This window comes from Trachemys scripta, chromosome 10 (genome assembly GCF_013100865.1).
Source record: "Trachemys scripta elegans isolate TJP31775 chromosome 10, CAS_Tse_1.0, whole genome shotgun sequence".
NCBI lineage: Eukaryota > Metazoa > Chordata > Testudines > Emydidae > Trachemys > Trachemys scripta.
Window position 1 is genome coordinate 15,748,091 of NC_048307.1, and position 21,213 is coordinate 15,769,303.

Sequence of the window (21,213 nt, forward strand, 5' to 3'; positions counted from 1 at the left end):
AGGAAAGTATATTTGTAATATAACTTCTTTATTACCAAATTGGAAGGAGTAACCAAGAAGAAAACTTAGTTGTATACAGTGAATCACAGGCTAAAAGTCATTTAGATTTTTTCAGGTTTTCTCCTCAAAAACTATGTCCACAAAACAGCAGGAACCCTAATCCTTCTAAATTGGAAGGCAAGTTATACAATTTGTTTTTTAAAACAGACTATGATCAATAGACAGAAATCCATGCATATAAACAATGGTGTATTATAAAAGACAATTTAAGAATCCAGGCCCATGAAATTCCCACTAACATTTTTTGTTAGGATTCTTTTGACATATAAATAAAGAAGACATTGGAAACATGTTGATATTAGCATGTACAATACAAGTAAATAGAACTGTTTCTCTGGCATGACTCAAAAAATGTAACCATAATTTAAGACTTCATTATATATCTGTTTTCTTGAACTTTAACTTAAGTCCTCAGATTCCTCAACTACACATGTTCACTAAATAATATTTAGCTCTTATACTGTGCTTTTCATCTGTAGATCTCAAATTACTTTACAAAGATGGGTATCAGTTTCCCCACTTGTAAAATGGGAACAGAGGCACAGAGCATTGCTGTGACTTCCTTCAAGGTCACACAGCATGTCAGTGGCAGTGCTGGGAACTAGGTTTCCAGTCTGGTGCCATATCCATTACATCATGCTAACTCCCCTCAAAATCCAATAATATCTGTACACCACAGACATGCCTTTATCTCTTTAGCAATGGAGTGAGTAAAGACACTTCCTCAGTATGCTCGGTAGAGTCCCCTGGATATTGCCAGCATTCCTACAATTGCCATATGTATGGTAACTGAACTAGAAAAGGCTACATATAGATTTTGTGTTAAGGCTGGGAGTGCTTTATGATATGTTTTATACCACCATAGATGACTGCTTTAATTTAATGGCTCAGATTGCATTTGGTCTAATAGTCCATTAAGTACAATTCTGCTTTTTCACATTTGAATTGTACATAGTAAAATTAATACGTTTATACACAAAATCTAGATCCTTCCTGTACAAACTAAGTGTTAAAGATTCAATGTGTGGCTGTCATATGACTGTTCTGGATGGAGAAGGGAGTCCATGTCAGAATCTGTATAACTGCAATGCAAAGTGGAACCAGACAGATCAAGTAGAACATAGCATCATGAAGACCTAAGAACAAACTGGAAAAGAAGGTAAAAATGTCAGTTTTCCCAAGATGCAGTTTTCACCCCCTATAGTCAACTCTTAATAGATTAAAAAAATAGTTCTGACAATTCAGCACAGTCAATTTTAAAAGGAAGTAAATAGTAGGTTTACTTTGGAGGGAAAAACCTGAAAATAACCATATAGATTCTTGTGAGTAAGGAATAAAAATCCCCATGTTTTTTCTGTATTTTACCAAAAGCTCAATGTATAGATATTCAGCTTGTTTGATTCTGATTAAACAACCTTTATTAAAAGTAGCATATAAATACAGACTGTGGATGAAATTAACCCAATGTTTTTGTATCCCCAGCATCACAGTGGGAATATGGTTTCTCACTATTCAGAAACATAAAAGCTATTGCCAAATACATTCAACTATATTTTCTGATTCCATGTACTGCTCCATCATTCCCTTAAACTTATTCATGCCCCCTGCTCCCCCAAAACAAGGTAGTTTGTAAAAAATAAGCTATTAAGAAATGAGCTGAGTAAGATAAATAGAGTGCATGGTAATATGCTGTAGACAAGCTAACAGACCAGTTAAGTAGTCTATTACACAGCTATGGTAGGTTATATAAAATTAGTATAAAACAATATCACCTTACAGAGCAGGCAATCCTATAAAGTTTTGTATGATTAAACATTTTTTAAAGGGAGTGAATAAAAGAATGGGAGAAAGTGGAAAATACAACAATATGGACATATTGGTATTTTTAAAAGTTAAAAATCTGAGACATTAATTATGTATAATGTACTTATGGCTGGTAAATGCTAAGAACAGGTCATGATTAATGCATGGAACTCAATGCATTTACCAACATATTAAGATTAATTCTGTTTTATTATTTTTAGGGCAAAATAAAGACTTAAACCATACATATATTACATGTTAAAGTTACATTGAGATTCTGGCTTATCTGGCTTACCCTTGCATGTATAAGGGTATTTTCTAATCTAAATCTCCATTAAGGAGTAATATGTAAAGAAGCAGATCAACAACTATGTATTACAAATTATAATATATAATTAAAATAACTGCTTTATGAACAGGCTGGTTTCTGACAGCTTGAAACACATCTAGGCATTTGTCTAGCAGCTGTGATAATTATTCACTGGCATTCAGTTAATTATTGGATTCTAATTAAGAAATATCAAGAAACTGAACTCAAGGTGAGACAGTCTGAAAAAATTCTTCAGTCTCCAAGAAGATGAGTACGTTATTTTCTATTTTTCCTTAGCACTGTGAGATAAGATGGGAGACTAACAGAATGGTTGTGAAAGCTGAATACTATGGGCCTCACCCATAGCTGATTGAAGTCAATGGAAAAACTCCTATTGACTTCACTGGGTTTTAGATCAAACCCCTATGAGTCAATCAAAAAAGGCCAAATCTAGGTCTCGTTGACTTCAATGGAACCATTTGGTCCTAAATGTATAACACAATACAATCACCGTTTATTCCAAGTTAAACAATTGTTTTAAATAAACTGTGCACATGTTAATACCAAGTGAGAAAGAAAAGACACATAATAAAAATTAAAGTAGTACTAAGGGAATTACTTAAGTGCTTAGGCAATTGGTTACAGGAGATGGGACTTTTCACGGGTAGATCAGTGGTTTATATTCAGTATTTACTGTTTAGTGACCACAAGTTAGCATCTGATAGTTGTTTACTGGCCTGGGTTCAATGGTGCTTTCCATTTCCAAGTAAGCAAGTATATGCATCACAAAAACTACCACCTGGTTGGCATTAATTAGTCTTCTTGTTGGCAGTTCCAGCACGGAATCCAAGAACTGAATTGGTAAACAATTTACCTATATAAAGTTCCTTCAGGAAGGGGCTGAGGCAAATTTGGCAGGGTGCTCTAGTGAAGCTACACTGCTTTTGTCGGCATTTTACCTTTCTGTATATTAACAGAGGACTGCAATTTTCAGTATTAAGAATGTCAACCTTTAACAAGCATTTTACCTTTTTCTAAAAAAAAAGAAAAAGATTGTGCCAAGTCCTACCTTGCCTTTATACTGGTGAAATCCTGGTTTGGTTTAAATACAGTTGCATTCATTTAACAAAAGAATATGGATTAATATTTTATTCTAAAACTCTACATTTACAGGAATTATGAAAAGTAAAATAACTGTATTATACAGAAAAATGAACAAATATTAAATATAATTCTATTGAGGCATTGGGATAAATCAAGAGCAATGCTCAAATTACATCACAATGGTGGAGAAGAAGCCTTCAAAATCTTTATTTTCATAATTATTATTTTGTGCATGTAGTACAAAGATGCATATATTCAAAGACACACTCTTGCTAAAATATAGTTCCTCACTATATCCAGAATATTATTAACCCTGCTACTAGACCATGTGATGTTTCCAACTGTCAGATGCACTGACATCTTATTTATTGTGCACCATCTATATATTGTGCATCTATTTATAATCTGGTAATTTGTTTCGAAATACAAGGAAATAACATAATAAAGAGGGCAAAAAACTACTGCCAGTGTGTTTTCACAGTATGACTGACTGTAGTTTCAGCAGATCTCCAGGAGAGGGAGGTTTAAAACTATATATTTCTTATAGATCAGAAAAAGGGATCTAATGTTATAGGGAAAACTGTTTAGGATAAACCAAAAGGAACAAAAAGTGACCTTCCAATCCTGTAAATTACACTGCTCTACAGCCAAAATGCTTCTGAAATAAATGTAGTCAAACGTTACTAATTCTGGGTCACTGAGAACGAAAATGATCCTTAAAATTGTTGATTGGCTCTAGTTTTCAAGATATGCTATTGGGTCAGTATATTCGACCCTTGACTTGGGAATGGCGGAGGATAAGTGAGTTATAAAGGGAAGGGATCTCAATTTAAACCAGAAATGACTAAAATACATCTTTGACTGGATCTATGAATAAATCTATGATTGGGTTTGGACAGTACTTGCTTTTTAGGCAAAACAATGAATGATGCAATCTGAAGCTGGTATTGCGTCATACATGATATGAATTGCATCATGTTATTCCTAGAAGTCATGGATGATGCAATCATAACGAAGCTTACATCACTCTGCTGAACAAATTGCCCTAGATCAGCTCTAGAAATCATACAGTGTCGTGCTCTCTTCTTTGTCAGTGTTTGATTTTGCAAAGGGACACATTTCTGTTTAGCCAAAGTGAGCAGAGATGCCTCGTACTTGTGTGAACAGTGCAGATAACTTCTGCTATGTTTCTGGTGAAGTGACTTTTGCATCACAAAAGCGCAGTATAACCACTATGGTTAAGAAAGCCTATCACCTTTATTTTGGCTGCAAAATTGGAGATCAGGACAAGAGGTGGGCCCCACACATATGCTGCAACACTTGTGCAACAAATCTTCGCCAGTGGTTGAACAGGAAAAGGAAATCTATGCCTTTTGCAGTGCCAATGATTTGGAGAGAGCCAACAAATCATACCAGCAATTGTTACTTCTGCATGGTGCCTCCAATTGGGAAAGGTGTGTCAAAGAAGAAAAAGTGGACTGTGCATTATCCAAACATTCCATCAGCTATACGCTCAGTACCCCACGGAGAAGGACTGCTGGTTCTTGATGCACCAGAATCACTCTCACTTGAGTCAGACGAGGAAGAGGAAGAGGATTAAACTTCTGGTCCTGAACCATCAATGTCACAGGACCCACATTTTCTCCCATCCTCCTCCTCTGAACCACACCTCAGAACACAAGGTGAACTGAATGACCTTGTCAGGGATTTGGAACTAGCCAAGAGTAAGGCAGAGCTGTTGGGCTCCAGACTACAGCAGTGGAATCTCCTGGCAGGTGATGTTAGGGTTTCCATGTTCCGTGATCGTCAAAAGGTCACATCAAGCTGGGTCTGATGAAGAACTTTGTTAAGGCCATTGACAAAACATAAGCAGCTTTCAAGTACCTCTGTGGAAAATTTCCAAGGTTAAGTGAAGCTAAGATAAAGGAAGGTGTCTTTGTTGGTCCTCAGATTCGTGAACTTCTTCGAGATGATGCATTTGACCATGCACTGCGTGGCAAGGAAAAGACGGCGTGGAAAGTCTTCCAGTTAGTGTCAATAAATTTTCTCGGAAACAACAAGGCAGACAACTACAGGTTGTTGGTGGAAAACCTCCTCAAGGCATACAAAAGCCTTGGTTGCAACATGTCACTAAAGATACATTTTTTCCACTCTCATCTAGATTTTTTTCCACTGAACTGCGGAACAGTGAGCGACGAGCATGGCGAGCGATTTCACCAGGACATTGCAACAATGGAGAAACGCTATCAGGGCAAATGGAGCCCATCAATGCTTGCAGACTATTGCTGGACAGTGACAAGAGATGCTCCATTTAATGAATACAAGTGACAAGCCAAGAAGCGCCGAGTAGACACTGAATAGGACTAAACTATGTACATAATAGTTTTTTGCCTTTTGTTTCATAATAAATTTTATTTATATAACCCTTTTGCTGATTTTTAAAGTGTTACATAAACAGGACAGGTGAAATATTATCATGTAAAGCAACCATAAACACATGAAAAGACCTAGCTTTACAATTTATGATTAAAACTCTACTATCTACACAATATACATAGACATAAAATGTAAAAACTTAAATATCTTAGAAACAGTAGCCAATCAATTGTTTTAATTGTCATATTTGAATTCAGCACATCAAAATACATAATAAATACCACATTTTATCTCTGAAGCAGACAACTTCTCAAAAATTGTAGACCAGTGTTACCAGCCACATTTTCATTAGTAACAATAAAGACTTAAACGGGAGAGAATTCCTCCAGTGTGCCATGTGTAAAAGTCATTTGTCTCCTGTCTGAATGACTAGCTCTTAAATTGATTTTAATTAGATACATTAACGCTAAACACCATTTGATAGCAGACAAAATGTTACTGCCAAAATCATCTTCCCCTCCCATTCTTGTCACTATATAGCTATCCTCCTCAAATCTCTGTGCTGGTCTTTCATCATCATCTTTTACATAAAATAAAATTTCTCCCTCGCACTATCGAGACTCTGTACACCTTCACTGCCTATATTTCAGCCTTCATTTTCTTGAACTGCTATGCTCCTCCCAAGCCACCCACCTTAAATAGCCTGTATGTACCTTCCCTTCCATTTCTATGCCTCTTCCATGCCACTCCTTCTTGCAACTCCCTTCTTATCCTCGTGTACAAAATGACTATACTTGTAATTCAAATCCCTCCCTAAAACACACATCCACCAAGCCTGTCAATGAGAACAATACACTGTAGTCAGCAGTATGAATCCACATAAAAAAAGGAATATTGACAGTCACTGATCTTCAAATACAGTATAGTGTGTGCTTGGAATGTTCTCTCTGTGTATTCAACTGGAAGCTCTTTGGGGCAGGGACTGTGTTTTCCTGTATGCTCTAATAATATTCAATAAATAATAATTTGGACCCAATTTTACAAATCCTTGCTGATGTGAGCAATCCTTGTTCATGCATGTAATTCAGTGGGTTCGGTATAATTCTTTGTATGAATAAAGGTTTGAAAGATCAGACCCTAATACTGATTTCCTGTATGGAAACCTCCCTTAGCACTAAGTCAATATGTTTACTGTATCACAATATGGCAGATATTACTTTAAAACTCATCCTAAAAGTTAAAATTCATAGGATTATGCCTTCAGACATAAATTATGCAAAACAAAGTTACATATGGGATATTTTATTTCTTTAAAGGGACAGGTGATTTGAAATCGAGTTATTTAGAAAAAAAAGTAATAAGTGGTTTCAGGTATTACATCTGCTAATGGCTTATGGTTTTAAATTCACATTTTCTTGTTAAAATTTTCCTTTCCCCTCTTGCTGTTTGAAAGATTTACACAGATAAACAAATTTGATTATGTGTACCGGGGCAACAGTGAAAGTGACTATTTCCCAAGTTCTGTCAAATGCATAAACAAACTGGAAAAAAACAAACAAACAAGAAAAATATTTTTTGCTAACCTTTTAGTAGTAGTCATTGTAGATGTTACTTGTAACAATAGTAAGTAAAATATATCAGAAAGTAGTGAGTGTTTTAGCTTGATTGTGTGCCTATCAGTGTTTTAAAAACAACAGGATATCAGTTATGTTTATTCCCTGATAAAAATGTTCCTATTCTGCTACATGGTATACATTCTGACTCTGAACTGTGAACAATAAGCGTTAAACTGAGATATTTCTATTATTAGAGATTGGACTGGTAGCACTGCCTACTATTAAGTTTGCTTGACACTTCCAATTACTTTTGGTTGCTTATCACTTTATTAAACTTTAACTGTTCAAGCTGAAATTGTGCATGCCAGAGGTCTGCCTGAATCAAAAATAATAATAATTTTTTTTTTGGCACAGGAAACCTTAATTCTGGCATTTCTAAACTACTGAATGACTTGACTCTGCAATCTTAATAGTGTTCATTTAATGTAGCTGGTGTGTGTAATTACTACTAATGTTATAGCACCAGCGTACTAAGTGCTTTACAGACATGTAAAAAGAGACGCTCTCTGCCCAAAATAATTTACATTCTAAGGCTCTTACCCTATGTATACTTAAGCATGGGCATAATTTTACTGATGTGAGTAGTCCCACTAGAATCAATGCTACAACTCACGTAAGTAAAACTACACAAATGCTTAAGTGTGCACAAGATTGGGGCCTGGGTAGGCAACATACAAACACAAGGACAGGAAAATTAGGTGTCAAAAAGCCACATGAAATATCAGCATGAATGAGCAGAGATGTTTAGTTCCACAATTTGTTTATTTTGTTTGCAACATTTGTTCACTTCCCTGAGCGATGGGCTAGGATTTATAGGAAGACGTGTTTTAATGAGGAACATAAAGCAAGAGAGGGTAAAGACACAGTAGAATGGGTTGGTTTGCTAATAATTTCCTTCATTCATTCCATGCCACCTTAGCATATAAGAAACAGGAATTGTCTAAGTCAGTGGTTTTCAACCTTGGGTCCACAGACTATGTCTTATATATCCAAAGGGATCCGCACCTCTACTCAAAATTTTTGAAAACCATTGGTCTAAGTTAGACAAGTCAATGTTAAGGTTTTGTTGATTTGAAATAGGAACAAAATAACCATTGTAAGAAAACTAGTACAACAGGCAGTTTCAATATATAAGGGTATGTCTATACTATCTGACGGATCGGCAGGCAGTGATCGATCCAGCGGGGGTCGATTTATCACGTCTAGACGCGATAAATCGACCCCCGAGCGCTCTCCCGTCGACTCCTGTACTCCACTGGCGCGAGAGGCGCAGGTGGAGTCGATGCGGGAGCGGCAGCAGACCACTCACCGCAGTGAAGACACCACGGTGAGTAGATCTAAGTACGTCAACTTCAGCTACGTTATTCACGTAGCTGAAATTGCGTAACTTAGATCAATCCCCTCCCACCCCGCTAGTGTAGAGCAGGCCTAAGAAGCAAATGTTAATCATTCCTGTTCTACTGGTCAGAATGATAACATACTAATGCTTCTATACTATCATTAAGTAACAACATTTCATTAGCATGGTTTAGCTTTTTATTCTAAACTAATAATTTGCACTTCAGCAAATATTTTATGGGGTTTTTAAATAAACAGTGTTGGAAATTTTAAGACATTTATGCAGAAGGCCTATAAGTTTCTGGAATATGAAGTTCTTAGAACTACTCCAATGACTTGAACTCCATCCCTTTTCACTTTTCTGACAGCTTGGAAGAGATTACGATTCAGTTTTCTTGCTATAGTATACCTCTACCTCAATATAACGCAACCCAATATAACACGAATTCGGATATAACGTGGTAAAGCAGTGCTCCGGGGGGGTGGGGGCTGCGCACTCTGGTGGATCAAAGCAAGTTCAATATAATGCGGTTTCACCTATAACGCAGTAAGATTTTTTGTCTCCCAAGGACAGCGTTATATCAAGGTAGAGTTGTACTTCAGACAGGAATTTCCTTGAACCAAGATAACAAATATATTTATCCTCTTTGGTACGTACAATGCTCAGCACAACCTATCCAATCCTCCACTCCAAAATCATCCACATTTTTTGATGCTATCAGCATTCCCTCTTCAAATCCTTTCACTGGCTCCCTATCGGTCTACTGTATCAAAATTAAGCTCCCTGTTCTAACAACTTTTTTTTTCAAATCTCCCCCCCCCCGCCCTTTTTGTTCCTCTACCCCTAAGTCAGGGGTGGGCAAACTTTTTGGCCCGAGTGCCACATCTGGGTATGGAAATTGTATGGTGGGCCATAAATGCTCACGAAATTGGGGTTGGGGTGTGGGCTCTGGCTGGGGGTGCGGGCTCTTGGGTGGGGCCAGGGATGAGGGATTTGGGGTGTAGGAGGATGCTCCAGGCTGGGAGCGAGGGGTTTGGAAGGTGGGAAGGGGATCAGGGATGGGGCACGGGGTTGGGGTATGGGGAGAGTTGAGGGCTCCGGCTGGAGGTGTGGGCTGGAGCTGAGGATGAGGGGTTTGGGGTGTAGGAGGGTGCTCCAGGCTGGGACTAAGGGGTTCAGAGGCCAGGAGGGGGATCAGGTCTGGGCAGGGGGTTGGAGCACCGGGGGGGGGGGGGGAGAGGGGGAGGGCTCCGGCTGGGTGTGCAGACTCTGGGGTGGGGCTGGGGATGAGGGGCTTGGGGTGCAGGAGGGTGCTCTGGGCTGGGATTGAGGGGTTTGGAGGGCAGGAGGGGGATCAGGGCTGGGGCAGGGGGTTGGGGCATGGATGGAGTTCAGGGGTGCAGGCTCCAGGCAGCACTTACCTCAAGCAGCTCCCAGAAACAGCGGCATGTCCCCCTCCGGCCCCTAAGTGGAGGCGCAGCCAGGTGGCTCTATGCACTGCGGGGGCGGCGCTTAGGGCAGGAGCAGCATGCGGAGCCCCCTGGCTGCCCCTACATGGAGGAGGAACCAGAGGGGGGACATGCCGCTGCTTCTGGGAGCCGCGGCATGTGCGTGTGGAGCAGTCCCTGTCCGGGCTCCCTGGCTGGAGCATGGGAGCAGGGCAAGCCCCAGACCCTGCTCCCCAGCAAGACCTTGAGGGCCGGATTAATTCAGCTGGCAGGCCATAGTTTGCTCACCCGTACCCTACGCACTTTGCTGAAGCTGCTTTTCTGAATGTTCCCAGCTTGTCATCCTTCCAAACCCATCTCTATGCTTTTCTTCTACAGTCCATTGGAGTCAGAAAGAGGGTTCCAGACACATTGGCCACATCTCCATTCTCTTTTCCTTAAAGACCCTTCCCCAAGGAGGTTTTATAAATGATTGTCCTCTCTGTGTTTTTTAAAGAGTTTTCTTTAATTAAAGTAAAATTTTAGAAAGTAATTGAGATAAGGCCATTAAGATAAGGATAGAAAACTGTACTCTAACCAAAGTGATTTACCTAGTTGAGCCAAACCCCTCTTCCTCCTATAATTGTATTGTTTCTCTCAAAAACAAAATACATTAGTCACAGTCCTACTGTACTAAATATGTATAGTAACTATATTTATGAAATAAATACACTTTTGTGGTTTTTGTAACACTTATAGTCAAAGTTAGAACATCACAGGTTTGACTCTTTTTTAATTTTGCACAACAGAATGACAAAAACAATCAGACACTGAAATGAATTTTTCACACACCCATGCACCCACACACACCTACCATGTGGCAAGTTTTCCCATGTCCTCTCTTTTAAAAGTACAGTTTTTGAGAATAAATATCTACTTGGACAGCATTTCTATGTCAGTGTAGATGAGGACCAATTGAAAATTTGTTGAAGCCAAGTTGCAACACATCTGATACAAGCTAACTGCATATTATACCTCTACCCCGATATAACGTGACTCGATATAACATGGGTTCGCATACCGGGCGGTAAAGCTTTGACACGCAGAGCAGCGTGTTAAGGGTGCAGGGCCCAGCCAGGCCCGAGGGGTTGGATAAGGGGCAGAGGGTCTCGGGAGCGGTCAGGGGCTCCCCCCGCCAGGGTCTAGGAGGCAGGAGCTGGGGGGGGGCACTTTTGGGGGCCCCGCAGTCCCAGAGTGGCCCAGGGAATTAGCCGGGAGCAGCCCGCTCCGCTTCCCTCGACTCAGACCCAGCCGTGTCGCTCTGGGGTTTGGGGGAAGGGATTCCCCCGCACTCACCGGCAGCGGCAGAAGCGGAGCAGTCCGGCACCAGCCCGCTCCACTCTGCCAGCTCCCAGACGCAGCCCACTCCACTCTGCCAGCTCCCTTCCCGCCGGTGAGTGCGGGACCTTTCCCCAACCCTCCACCCCAGCGACACGGCTGGGGCCGGGGCAAGGAAAGCGGAGTGGGCTGGGGCCGCGTTGCTCCGCTTCCCGCCACAGGTGAGTACGGGGGGGAGGGAGGGGGGCGTCCGTTCCCTAACCTCCCCGCACTCACCGGCGTCGGGAAGCAGAGCAGGGGACAGGCAGCAGGGAGGTTGGGTAGGGGGTGGAGTCCTGGGGGTGATTAGGAACGGGGTCTCTGGAGGGGGCGGTCAAGGAACAAGGAACGGGGTGGGCCAAAGCAAGTTCAATATAACGCGGTCTCACCTATAACATGGTGAGATTTTTTGTCTCCTGATGACCACGTTATATCAAGGTAGAGGTGTAATTTTTAACAACTGTGTAACATTATTTCACTTGTTGTAACTTAAAACTTCACTTTTGAACTCACCTTGGATCAGGCTGAGAAAATTTATTATTCAGGTTCTCATATCCAAATTGATTTAGTATTGTAACCACAAGCATAGGAGCCAAAGACTGGGCAGGCTTAGTAAATAAAGCATTGGTACCAAAAACCATGGAGGAAAGTGGTGATCTGAAATATTCAAGACAAGTATTAATCCATATTACACAGTACATAAACATACATCACTTACAGCACTTATTATGCTCATTATTTAAGTACTGTTCAGACTCAAATATTAACGGTCAGGATACAAACTGCATACTTACCATCAACATTCTAGTCAGTGAATGGTTCAGATATCATACTGAAATGACTACATTCCAGTTAGATATGTACAGTGTTTTTTTTTTTTTAAATCTATAAACATACCTTTTATACCATCTTAGGTCCCCACAACTACCTTACGTGACCATAAATAAAATAACAGAACAGTGTCACAGGGCCTAATCCAAAGCCCGCTGAAGCTAACTGAAGGATTCACATTGACTTCAATGGGCTTTGGATCAGGCCCATCGTCTGGTGACTCAAGAGTTGCAATTACATACTAACAAGAGAAAAATAGGATAAACTTACATTTGTAAAAGACGTGATTTGGGACTAGAAACTAATTTAGTCAATTGCTCTTCTTGTATTAAGTGTTCTTCAAACAAAGCAATCTGATTGTTATTCAGAATAATTTCAAGTCTTGTATATGGACTGGGCAGTTGGGGAAACGTCGTATCAAGAATATTTTTAAATTCTAAGTTACACCACTGCACTTTCCAGGTACACTGAATTTTCTTTAGTAACACTTATGAGATGTGGTCTACATAGACACTGACCTCAATCCTGCAAGGATTTATACCCAGGTTCAATTTTATGTGTTGGAATAGTCCCACTGAAGCTAATGGAACTATTCACAGGTATAAAGTAATATATGTGCTTTAGTCTTTGCAGGATTGTGGCCTTAGAGGGAGCCTGATTCCCTTTATCCCCCTCAAATAGCACTGAAACCAGAAACTCCACTGGTATAAAAATCAGTATATTTGTAAGAGCAACAAGAAGTTAGTTGCACTTTGATATAAATCCAAAAGGTACATGAATCACAGTACAGCATATCTCAGCAAGTTTTATTTAAAAAATTGAATGGCAGCTACAACGACTTTGAATTTTGCTTGTTAAGTGGTATAGTTCAAACATTCAAACCTTCTCTATATTAGAAAGGCCCTACTCTGCCAACTCTTAAGCCTCTGAGTAATAATGGGCATGGGAGTATTTCTACTGAAGTCAACAGGACTAACCATGCGAATGTTTGTGGGACTGGGCTCTTATAAATATAATAGAGTTCACAATGGAAGTGATCTGGTGTGTTGTTTAAATTCATTCCTTTGTTAAAGTTACTCAGGGCCTAATCCTGCAGACATTTATGCATGTGCTTACCTTTACTTGTGTGTGTAAATTAAGCCTTTAATGTAAGTGTTTGCAGGATTGAAGCCAAAGAATATCACAATATTTTCTGCATTTATTTGGACATAATCTAAGAAAAAGTTATTAAATAACGGATAAAATTTCAAAAGATTTAAAGCAATGTACAGTAATAATGAATTCCCATTCACTTCTCATATTAGAAGTAAATATAAAGTGAATATAAAGTAGCCCACGAAAGCTTATGCTCAAATAAATTTGTTAGTCTCTAAGGTGCCACAAGTACTCCTGTTCTTTTTGCGGATACAGACTAACACAGCTGCTACTCTGAAACTTTCTTAAAAATAGTTGTAATTTAAAATAAAACAGAAAACTTTTTTTACTGAATTAAAAATCCTTTTAGATTAATATGTTCAGAGTGTTTAGTGTATGAAAATTTAACTTTGGTATAGAGAATTTGAGGACATTAGCAACAGTACATTTTGTGAGCAGTAGTAAGATCAACATACCTCCGTTTGTGTTTTATTAAGTCTGCATCAACAATATCTGCTAAGGGCAGATTAAACAAACTGAATGACGCTTGAACAATTACCCTATAGAAAGACAAAATATTTCAAAATGTTGATAGATATTAAACATACTTTTCTCAATAAGAAAACTGTAATGGATAGTTTAGTGTCTGTGTATTTCTCTCTCTCTCTCTCTCTCACACACACACACACTCACTCTCTCATCATGTAAATTAACACAGTATTATTACTTCAAATTAAAAATGGCTGTTAAGTCTATTTAAAGATCAGTTCTCTAAATAAATATTAGAGCTGTTATTTTATTCAAGAATTAGAAACCTGTATACAAACCTAAAACTTTCTCAACTCTTTCTGGAATTTCAAGATAGTAGCTTGGCATTGAAGTGAAAGATGACAGACACTTATTGAGATTATTAATACCAACTTAAACTGACTTGAATGGAGAAAAGGAACATCGCAGAAGAAAGAACTAAAATTCTCCTCTAGAAATCTGAAAAAGGACATGCAGAGGACTGGAAGGAAAAGATAGGAAACAAACTTAAAATAAGTGACATAATTAGAATGATAAAGGTAAAAAAATACATTTAACACATGACCAATAAATGAAACAATAAACAGGATGATAGATTTGCATATATTGCTAAGTTTTGGTAAAATTAGGTTAAAATTACAAAAATCCTTTTTGGGCTAGCAGCTAATACTTAAATAACCTTCACATATCTTGAGAGATTTTTTTCTAAGGAAACCTGAATACTTGAAATGAGGAAAATATATTACTGGATAATGTAACTCAGTTGTCACATAGTTCTTAGTTACAATAGTCCATGACTGAAATCCTGAGGGGCGGGGGGAAGGGGTGAAGAAAGAGAAAGAAAATATATACAAAGAGGACAGGCAAGGTAGGAAGGGAAGACCATGAAATTAATACCATACTATTCTAATTGAGAAGGCTGTTTTTAACAATGTTTAATGAAGCATTTTCTTTTGAGGGTTTTCCACACCTCACAGATCTACCTGATCTGTGAAATAAACTCAAGGCTTCATGCTCTAGCAGTACCAAAGAAAACAAATTTAATGTTGTTTAGACAACAGTCACTTGAATTGCCAGCATTTTCGTGGGGTGGAGGGATCTAAAATCTTTTATTTTTTCAATATTAAAGGAAAAGGGAGAGGGAAGAGTATGAATCTAAATAACGGAAACTCTACTAGCTACTCTGTAAACCAAAATAAGGTTTACAACTGAAGTTCTCTTGCACTCTGCTAGTACTCAGTCTCAGGCCAAGGGCAGTTGAGAAGGCACTGAGTGTAGATCGGATATGCATCCGAAGAAGTGGGCTGTAGTCCATGAAAGCTTATGCTCTAATAAATTTGTTAGTCTCTAAGGTGCCACAAGTACTCCTGTTCTTTTTGAGTGTAGATCGTCCGTGCAGTGCTAGATAGCCTCGAGGCAAGGCACGAGACAGGGAGAGCACATGTGTGGGCCAAACAGACACTGCTGCTTAAAATCTCCAATCTGAGGCACAGGGACTCAGATACACTTACAGTGGGAACACAGATAGGGACGCTACTTGAAGAAGTGGTGGGAAACTGCTGTCTGGGTAAACGGGAAAGTCTGTAGTCAAAGGCAGAATCCATTGACAAAGTTAAAACTGATGTGGCTGGAGACAATGTTGCAAACTCTAATTATTGTATTTATTAGATTGTTAATTTTTAAAAGAAAATAAAAGCAGTAACTAAAAGTTGAAACACTGTTAAACAAGAGTTGCCATTTTAATTGCAGCTCCTTTTCAGACCTATAAAACAGAACAAAAGGAGAAGAGCAAAACTCATAGTCGGAAATTCTTCAAGCTACCAAAAGGGTATGACAAAAAGTGTAAAAACAAAGTGACCTAACAGACTCCTTTCACAAGGCGTAGCAAGCTGTTAATTTTTTTTTAAATAGTATCCTTGAAGGTATATATTTACTTACATGTTTGTCGTGAGATAAATAGCTAGCAGGTAGTAGTGTTCTGGTCCGAGAACAAACATGACAGCTGCAGCTACTCCTTCTAAGTAAAAGGAAAACAAGATGATCCTGTAATAACCAAACTTCTTCAGCAAAGTATGACTGAGAAGCACAAGGCACTGAAAAGATAATAGATACATATTAAGTATATACTTAACACAGTACTTCAGCACTTCTTTTAAGAAATCAGAGTTTTGGATGCTTTAAATGTGTTATTGCTATACAGTACTTCTACTGATTATCAAACATGCATATTTTCTGAAAGGGGAAATCTGAATCAATAACATTTTCAAATGCACTAACAAAAATTAAGAACATAGGAACTGCATAAACAGAACAGATGATAGGACCAGTGGGATGGTCCCATCTCTTGACTGTTTTAAAATAGATGCTTCAGAGAAGAATGCTCTCCCTTCACCCAGAATCAGTCTGTGCACTACTCTATATTGGGGTAAATATTGCTTCCCACTTCCGATAGCAATCAGCTCATACCCTAGAGCATAATGTCTGATATCCCTTATGCAATTTATTTTGCAGTGTGTTCATAGTGAAAAGTGTTTCTTACCACTTGAACTTAGATTGCTGGACTGAACAAATTGGGTGGTTTCCTTTTAAAGCTATAATTTTTCATTAACATCATAATTGCTCTGATATCAATGGACATATATGGTAAACTTCTACTACCACTATTACTCAGTGTCACTTTTGTAGTTAATAAAACAGTTTCACTGAAATCCTATTGTAACAGATTACCAGTTTTGCTTCTATTGTAGAAAAAGGTATTGAAAAAGGTAGATGCTGAATGCACAGTACTCGTAGTTCCATTTCAAGTTTCCAGATTTCAACATGCAACAGTCTATACAAAGTGCTAGCAACAATAAAATTTCAGCTTTTTGGATGTGTCACATCCAGTAATTCATTCTTGACTGCATATGCTAATGAAAAGAATTAAGAGACCCAATTCACAACCTGGAAAAATTAATTTAATAAGAGGTCCTTTTTCTACAGAACACTGATGTTTTAGTCACAGACTCTGCTAACTTTTAAATCTAAAGCAAGTTTAGTTTGAAAACGTTGAGCAAAAGGGCTATGTGAATCTAAAGAAGAGAATCAAATCCATAAATTCAGCATTGAAAATTATACTTTAATATTTTCAGATTAGGGCATTAGAAATCCACACATGCATTATGTCACAAAAGTCTGAATTAATTAAAACACTTTAAAAATAAAAACCATCTGAAAACTGTTTCACCCTGAAGCCCACAGAAACAATTTGGACCAAAAATGACCTTTAGATGTTGAGCCCCTAAGTAACCTGAATAGTACCAGCAAAGAAAGATACTACTGCTACATGCCAAAACCCTTTAAAAGCTTGGGGAGTTCCCTATGTCCTGAGGTAAGAAACTGAGATTCAGGGGTGAAAATCAAACATGGATACACCTTAAAGGAAAAGTCTATCACTATTAAAAAGCAAACCCAGTACACCTGGATTCCATTCTTTCATACATTAGCAAAACTATCAACCAAATTCTAGAAGCAAAATCTTTATTATTAGTGACATAAGAGGTAGAAAGAACATAGCTCAACTTTCCAATAACAGGTTGAGTTTATAGTGTTGGTATATAGAAAAAATAATTGTTTGATCTGCAAACTGAATAACATGTAGGGTATATTGGTGGTACTTAAACTTGCCAATTGCCATAGATAACTTAGGAAGATTTGTACATAGCTAAATTCAATATTATCAGTATTCAAGATATTCCCCATAATAAATCTGTTTGCAGATACTGAGGTAATTGTACATAGTTAACTTAGATACACATGGCAAGTTTTTCAGTCCCACTTCTGTACTGTGAGGGAATAAATACAAAATTCCCCAATATCATTTTACAGAGTCACTTTTCTGATGATATGGTAATTTCATTTTAATAAAACATAGAATGCTGCTTTTGCAAAAAGGTATGACAAAGGATACTTTAGGGTTAGGCCCACAGCAAAAAGAATGGTTTTGGATAAAACCAGAGATTAAAACACTCCATAATTTGTATATAGAATTTTTAAGATCTAGTTTATGATTCTACCTGAATTTTTCACCATGATGTTTCCTGATTCAGAACTCAGGATTATCATCCTCACTTTATGGTAACAAACTTTTTATTGAACTTATTTTTGGTTAAAATATTTCAGATGTTGTTTCACCCACATTTGCTTATTGTGAAATTACATTTGGCTTATTTTGTCCTCCTTGCTTTTGAGAAATAATTGTTTGTTTTCTGAACACTCAAAACAAACAATTCAGTTAAATATCTTAAATTATATATATATTTGTTACAATAGGAAATTAGCAAATAAAAACAACAGATTGAGGCATACCTTAAAGACAATCAGAGTTTCAGTCTTAAAACATGATTTCATAATCTCTATTATGCTCTAACATATAATCAAAGCAATACAGTGTTTTAAGATTAAGATTTAATACTGAAAATGCACTAAAAAGTTGCAGTGATAACAAAGCTTTAATGCACAAAAATTAAACTCTTCTTTTCTCTTCCCTCCCTTACTTTCCATTTTCAAATGAGATGCATTTTGAATGTACATAGTGCCTTTTATTTTTCTAATATAACGACACACTATCTATATTCCCAGGTATATGGTTTGCATCACTGTCAGATTTGAGCTCCTTCCATACTAATTAGCCACCAAGATTAATGATTTCAAACTCAATAAGCATTTAACAAAAGGAAGAAACTCCCCTTGCACTTTTCTTCCCACATTTAATTACTTTAAACAGCATCAATCCTCATCATTAGTCACAGAATAGTTTGAAGATTCATCACAAGGAAATAAAAGGCAAACAAATTTTGGAATGCTCCACACATGAATAGGATAATTTTTTTAAAAGATTGTGGCAAATATTATGAGGTAATTCAAGCTTTCTGCTTAAAAAACGGAGAACCATACAGAGTAATGAGCAGGTTAAGAAGGGAATTGACACAAGTAACTGTAATACAAAGAAGTGCAAATCTGACTGGAACTAGATGTTAAAAAAATTATCTATTATCTGACACTTTGTGAAAATATATTCATATTTAGAAATAGTAACAGATGTGTAATGCATGCTGTTTTAATGAACTGGATCTCATTTCATCATAATTAAGAAAAATCAACATGCCCTGGAGCTTCAAGCTCTAGTGCTTCGGAAATTTTATTGGAGTCTTTCAATAAAGCTCTCTATTTCCAGAGAAATATCGACTCAGTTGATGCTTTAAGCTTCAATTTTTAAGTCCTTTGATTGCAACACCATGGCATGTTCAGGATATGTGTCCTATCCTACACACCAACTGCCATCCCTTAATAGAAACCGTGATCTAGCTTTGTACAGGCCAGACACGCATAATCCACAAAGCAGCTTTCTTTTATGTAGGCTGGGTACTTTACAGTAAGTGAACTTCAGGACACTGCTGTCGGAAAATTCTCTTGTTATATCTTGAATTCAAAGGGCCAAAACCCAAGAAAAATAAGGTCACAGCAAACTTTATACCGTTCAGTGGCCTTCTAGACAGTGAATCTTTGGGAAGCAGAGAGAAATGTGTTTTCTGAAAGATTGTTCATTTCAGATGTCATGTTGATTTTATCAGCAGTGATTGGTATATACTGAGAGTAAAGTTATTGAGGCTGTTCTAATTTCTGTAGTTTCTGTCAGATATATTCCTATAGAAGTTTATTACCTAGGTATTTGCTTGAGTTATAGAAGAGACCTGTAAAATCTCTGACAGGGTCAGGGAGTTTTAATGGTAGATATTTATAAGTTCTGCACCAAAGAAAATATATTAGTTGTATTTCATTGCTGTATGTCAGCAGAAGCCTTCCGAGGGAAACGGTGGGGGCGACGGACCTGTCTGGTTTTAAGATTAAGTTGGATAAGTTTATGGAGGGAATGGTTTAATGGTAAAACATAGTAGCCAAGGAAAACCAAGCAATGGTACGTGAATAGCATAATGGCCAACAACGGTTAGGCTAGAGACTCTTGCCTATATGCTCGGGGTATTACTGATCGCCATATTTGGGGTCGGGAAGGAATTTTCCTCCAGGGTAGATTGGCTGAGCCTCTGGAGGTTTTTCGCCTTCCTCCGCAGCATGGGGCAGGGATCACTAGCAGGAGGGTCTCAGCCGATTGAAGTCACTAAAACACAGGATTGGGGACTTCAACGGCAGAGTCCAGGGAAGGGTATTGCGGCCTGCAGCATGCAGGGGGTCAGACCAGATGATCATAATGGTCCCTTCTGACCTTAAAGTCTATGAGTCTATGAGTCTATGAGCTTAAACTATAACAAATTCCTATCTGAGGATTAAATTAGAACTTTCCCATGTCTCCTTTTATATTTTATTAATGTATTTATTAAAAAGAACACAAGTTGTTCACATTAAGAATGAATGGCCTGATTTTCAGAAGTGCTACGCACCCAAAACACCCATATATAATCTACTGCAGATGCTCACTATTTGAGAAAAATCATAAACCTTTAAAGTAAATCTATGGAAAGTTTTTGAAGATTAGCTTTATACAGGTTTTTAGGGGGGCAAGAGTAAGAGGATTTTATTTATTTATCTAAAAACAACCACACTTGTTTTCTCTGTGGGGCATCTTTTTGCATATTTTTTCTCTCACTCCTCTCCCATTGCTGCCCTAATCTTTCCCTTCACATCTAACCCTTTTGGTCCTCTTTCCCTTCCAGTGCAAACCATATTTGGTTCTCTTGGGATGGGATCTTGCTCACCTTCTACATGCAGATGACGAATGAATGACAAAATCAATTAGAAGGCGTCACTCCCTCAAATGCAGGTGAGTTGACAGACCTTGCTCTGTTAGGTCATCTAGCCCCTTCATCAATTCCCATGATGATGCAGAGAGTGTTCATTTGAGGTGGGAGGGATAGGGGGGCTATATCTAACATTTGTTTTCCAGTGTTCTGTCCCATCTAATTTTAAATCTCTGAAAGCAATGGGGATTCGCTCACCACTCGGACACATTAAAATAAGAAAAATTAACACCAAGTTCTGCAATACATTTCACTTTTAGGATATTTTTTCCTGATACTGAGCCTATTTTCCCTCTCTTATTCTAAATTGTTAAGCCCCTGAAACACAAAAACATTTACTTTCCATTCTTGTTGACTGTTATTTTATCTGCCTACCCTCCCTCTCTCTGCCATTCTATGCTAATTGTTTGGCTAGACCAGGGGCCGGCAACGTTCGGCACGCGGCTCACCAGGGTAAGCACCCTGGCGGGCCGGGCCAGTTTTATTTACCTGCTGCGTCAGCAGGTAAATAAAA

At 38.2% G+C, this 21,213-nt stretch overlaps 1 protein-coding gene across 2 annotated transcripts in view; it reads right to left on the bottom strand.

The window, feature by feature from the left end:
* Nucleotides 1–21,213, bottom strand: part of LOC117883511 (transmembrane protein 180-like) — a 27,219-nt gene continuing 6,006 nt past the window's right edge. For both annotated transcript variants that reach the window (XM_034782803.1, XM_034782802.1), the window contains exons 4-7: nucleotides 15,844–15,998; nucleotides 13,854–13,937; nucleotides 11,926–12,069; nucleotides 1–1,207 (exon numbers count right to left, since the gene is read on the bottom strand). In XM_034782803.1, coding sequence (XP_034638694.1) covers nucleotides 1,078–1,207; nucleotides 11,926–12,069; nucleotides 13,854–13,937; nucleotides 15,844–15,998 — 513 coding nt within the window. In that variant the 3' untranslated portion in view covers nucleotides 1–1,077. The remainder of the gene's footprint in view (nucleotides 1,208–11,925; nucleotides 12,070–13,853; nucleotides 13,938–15,843; nucleotides 15,999–21,213) is intronic.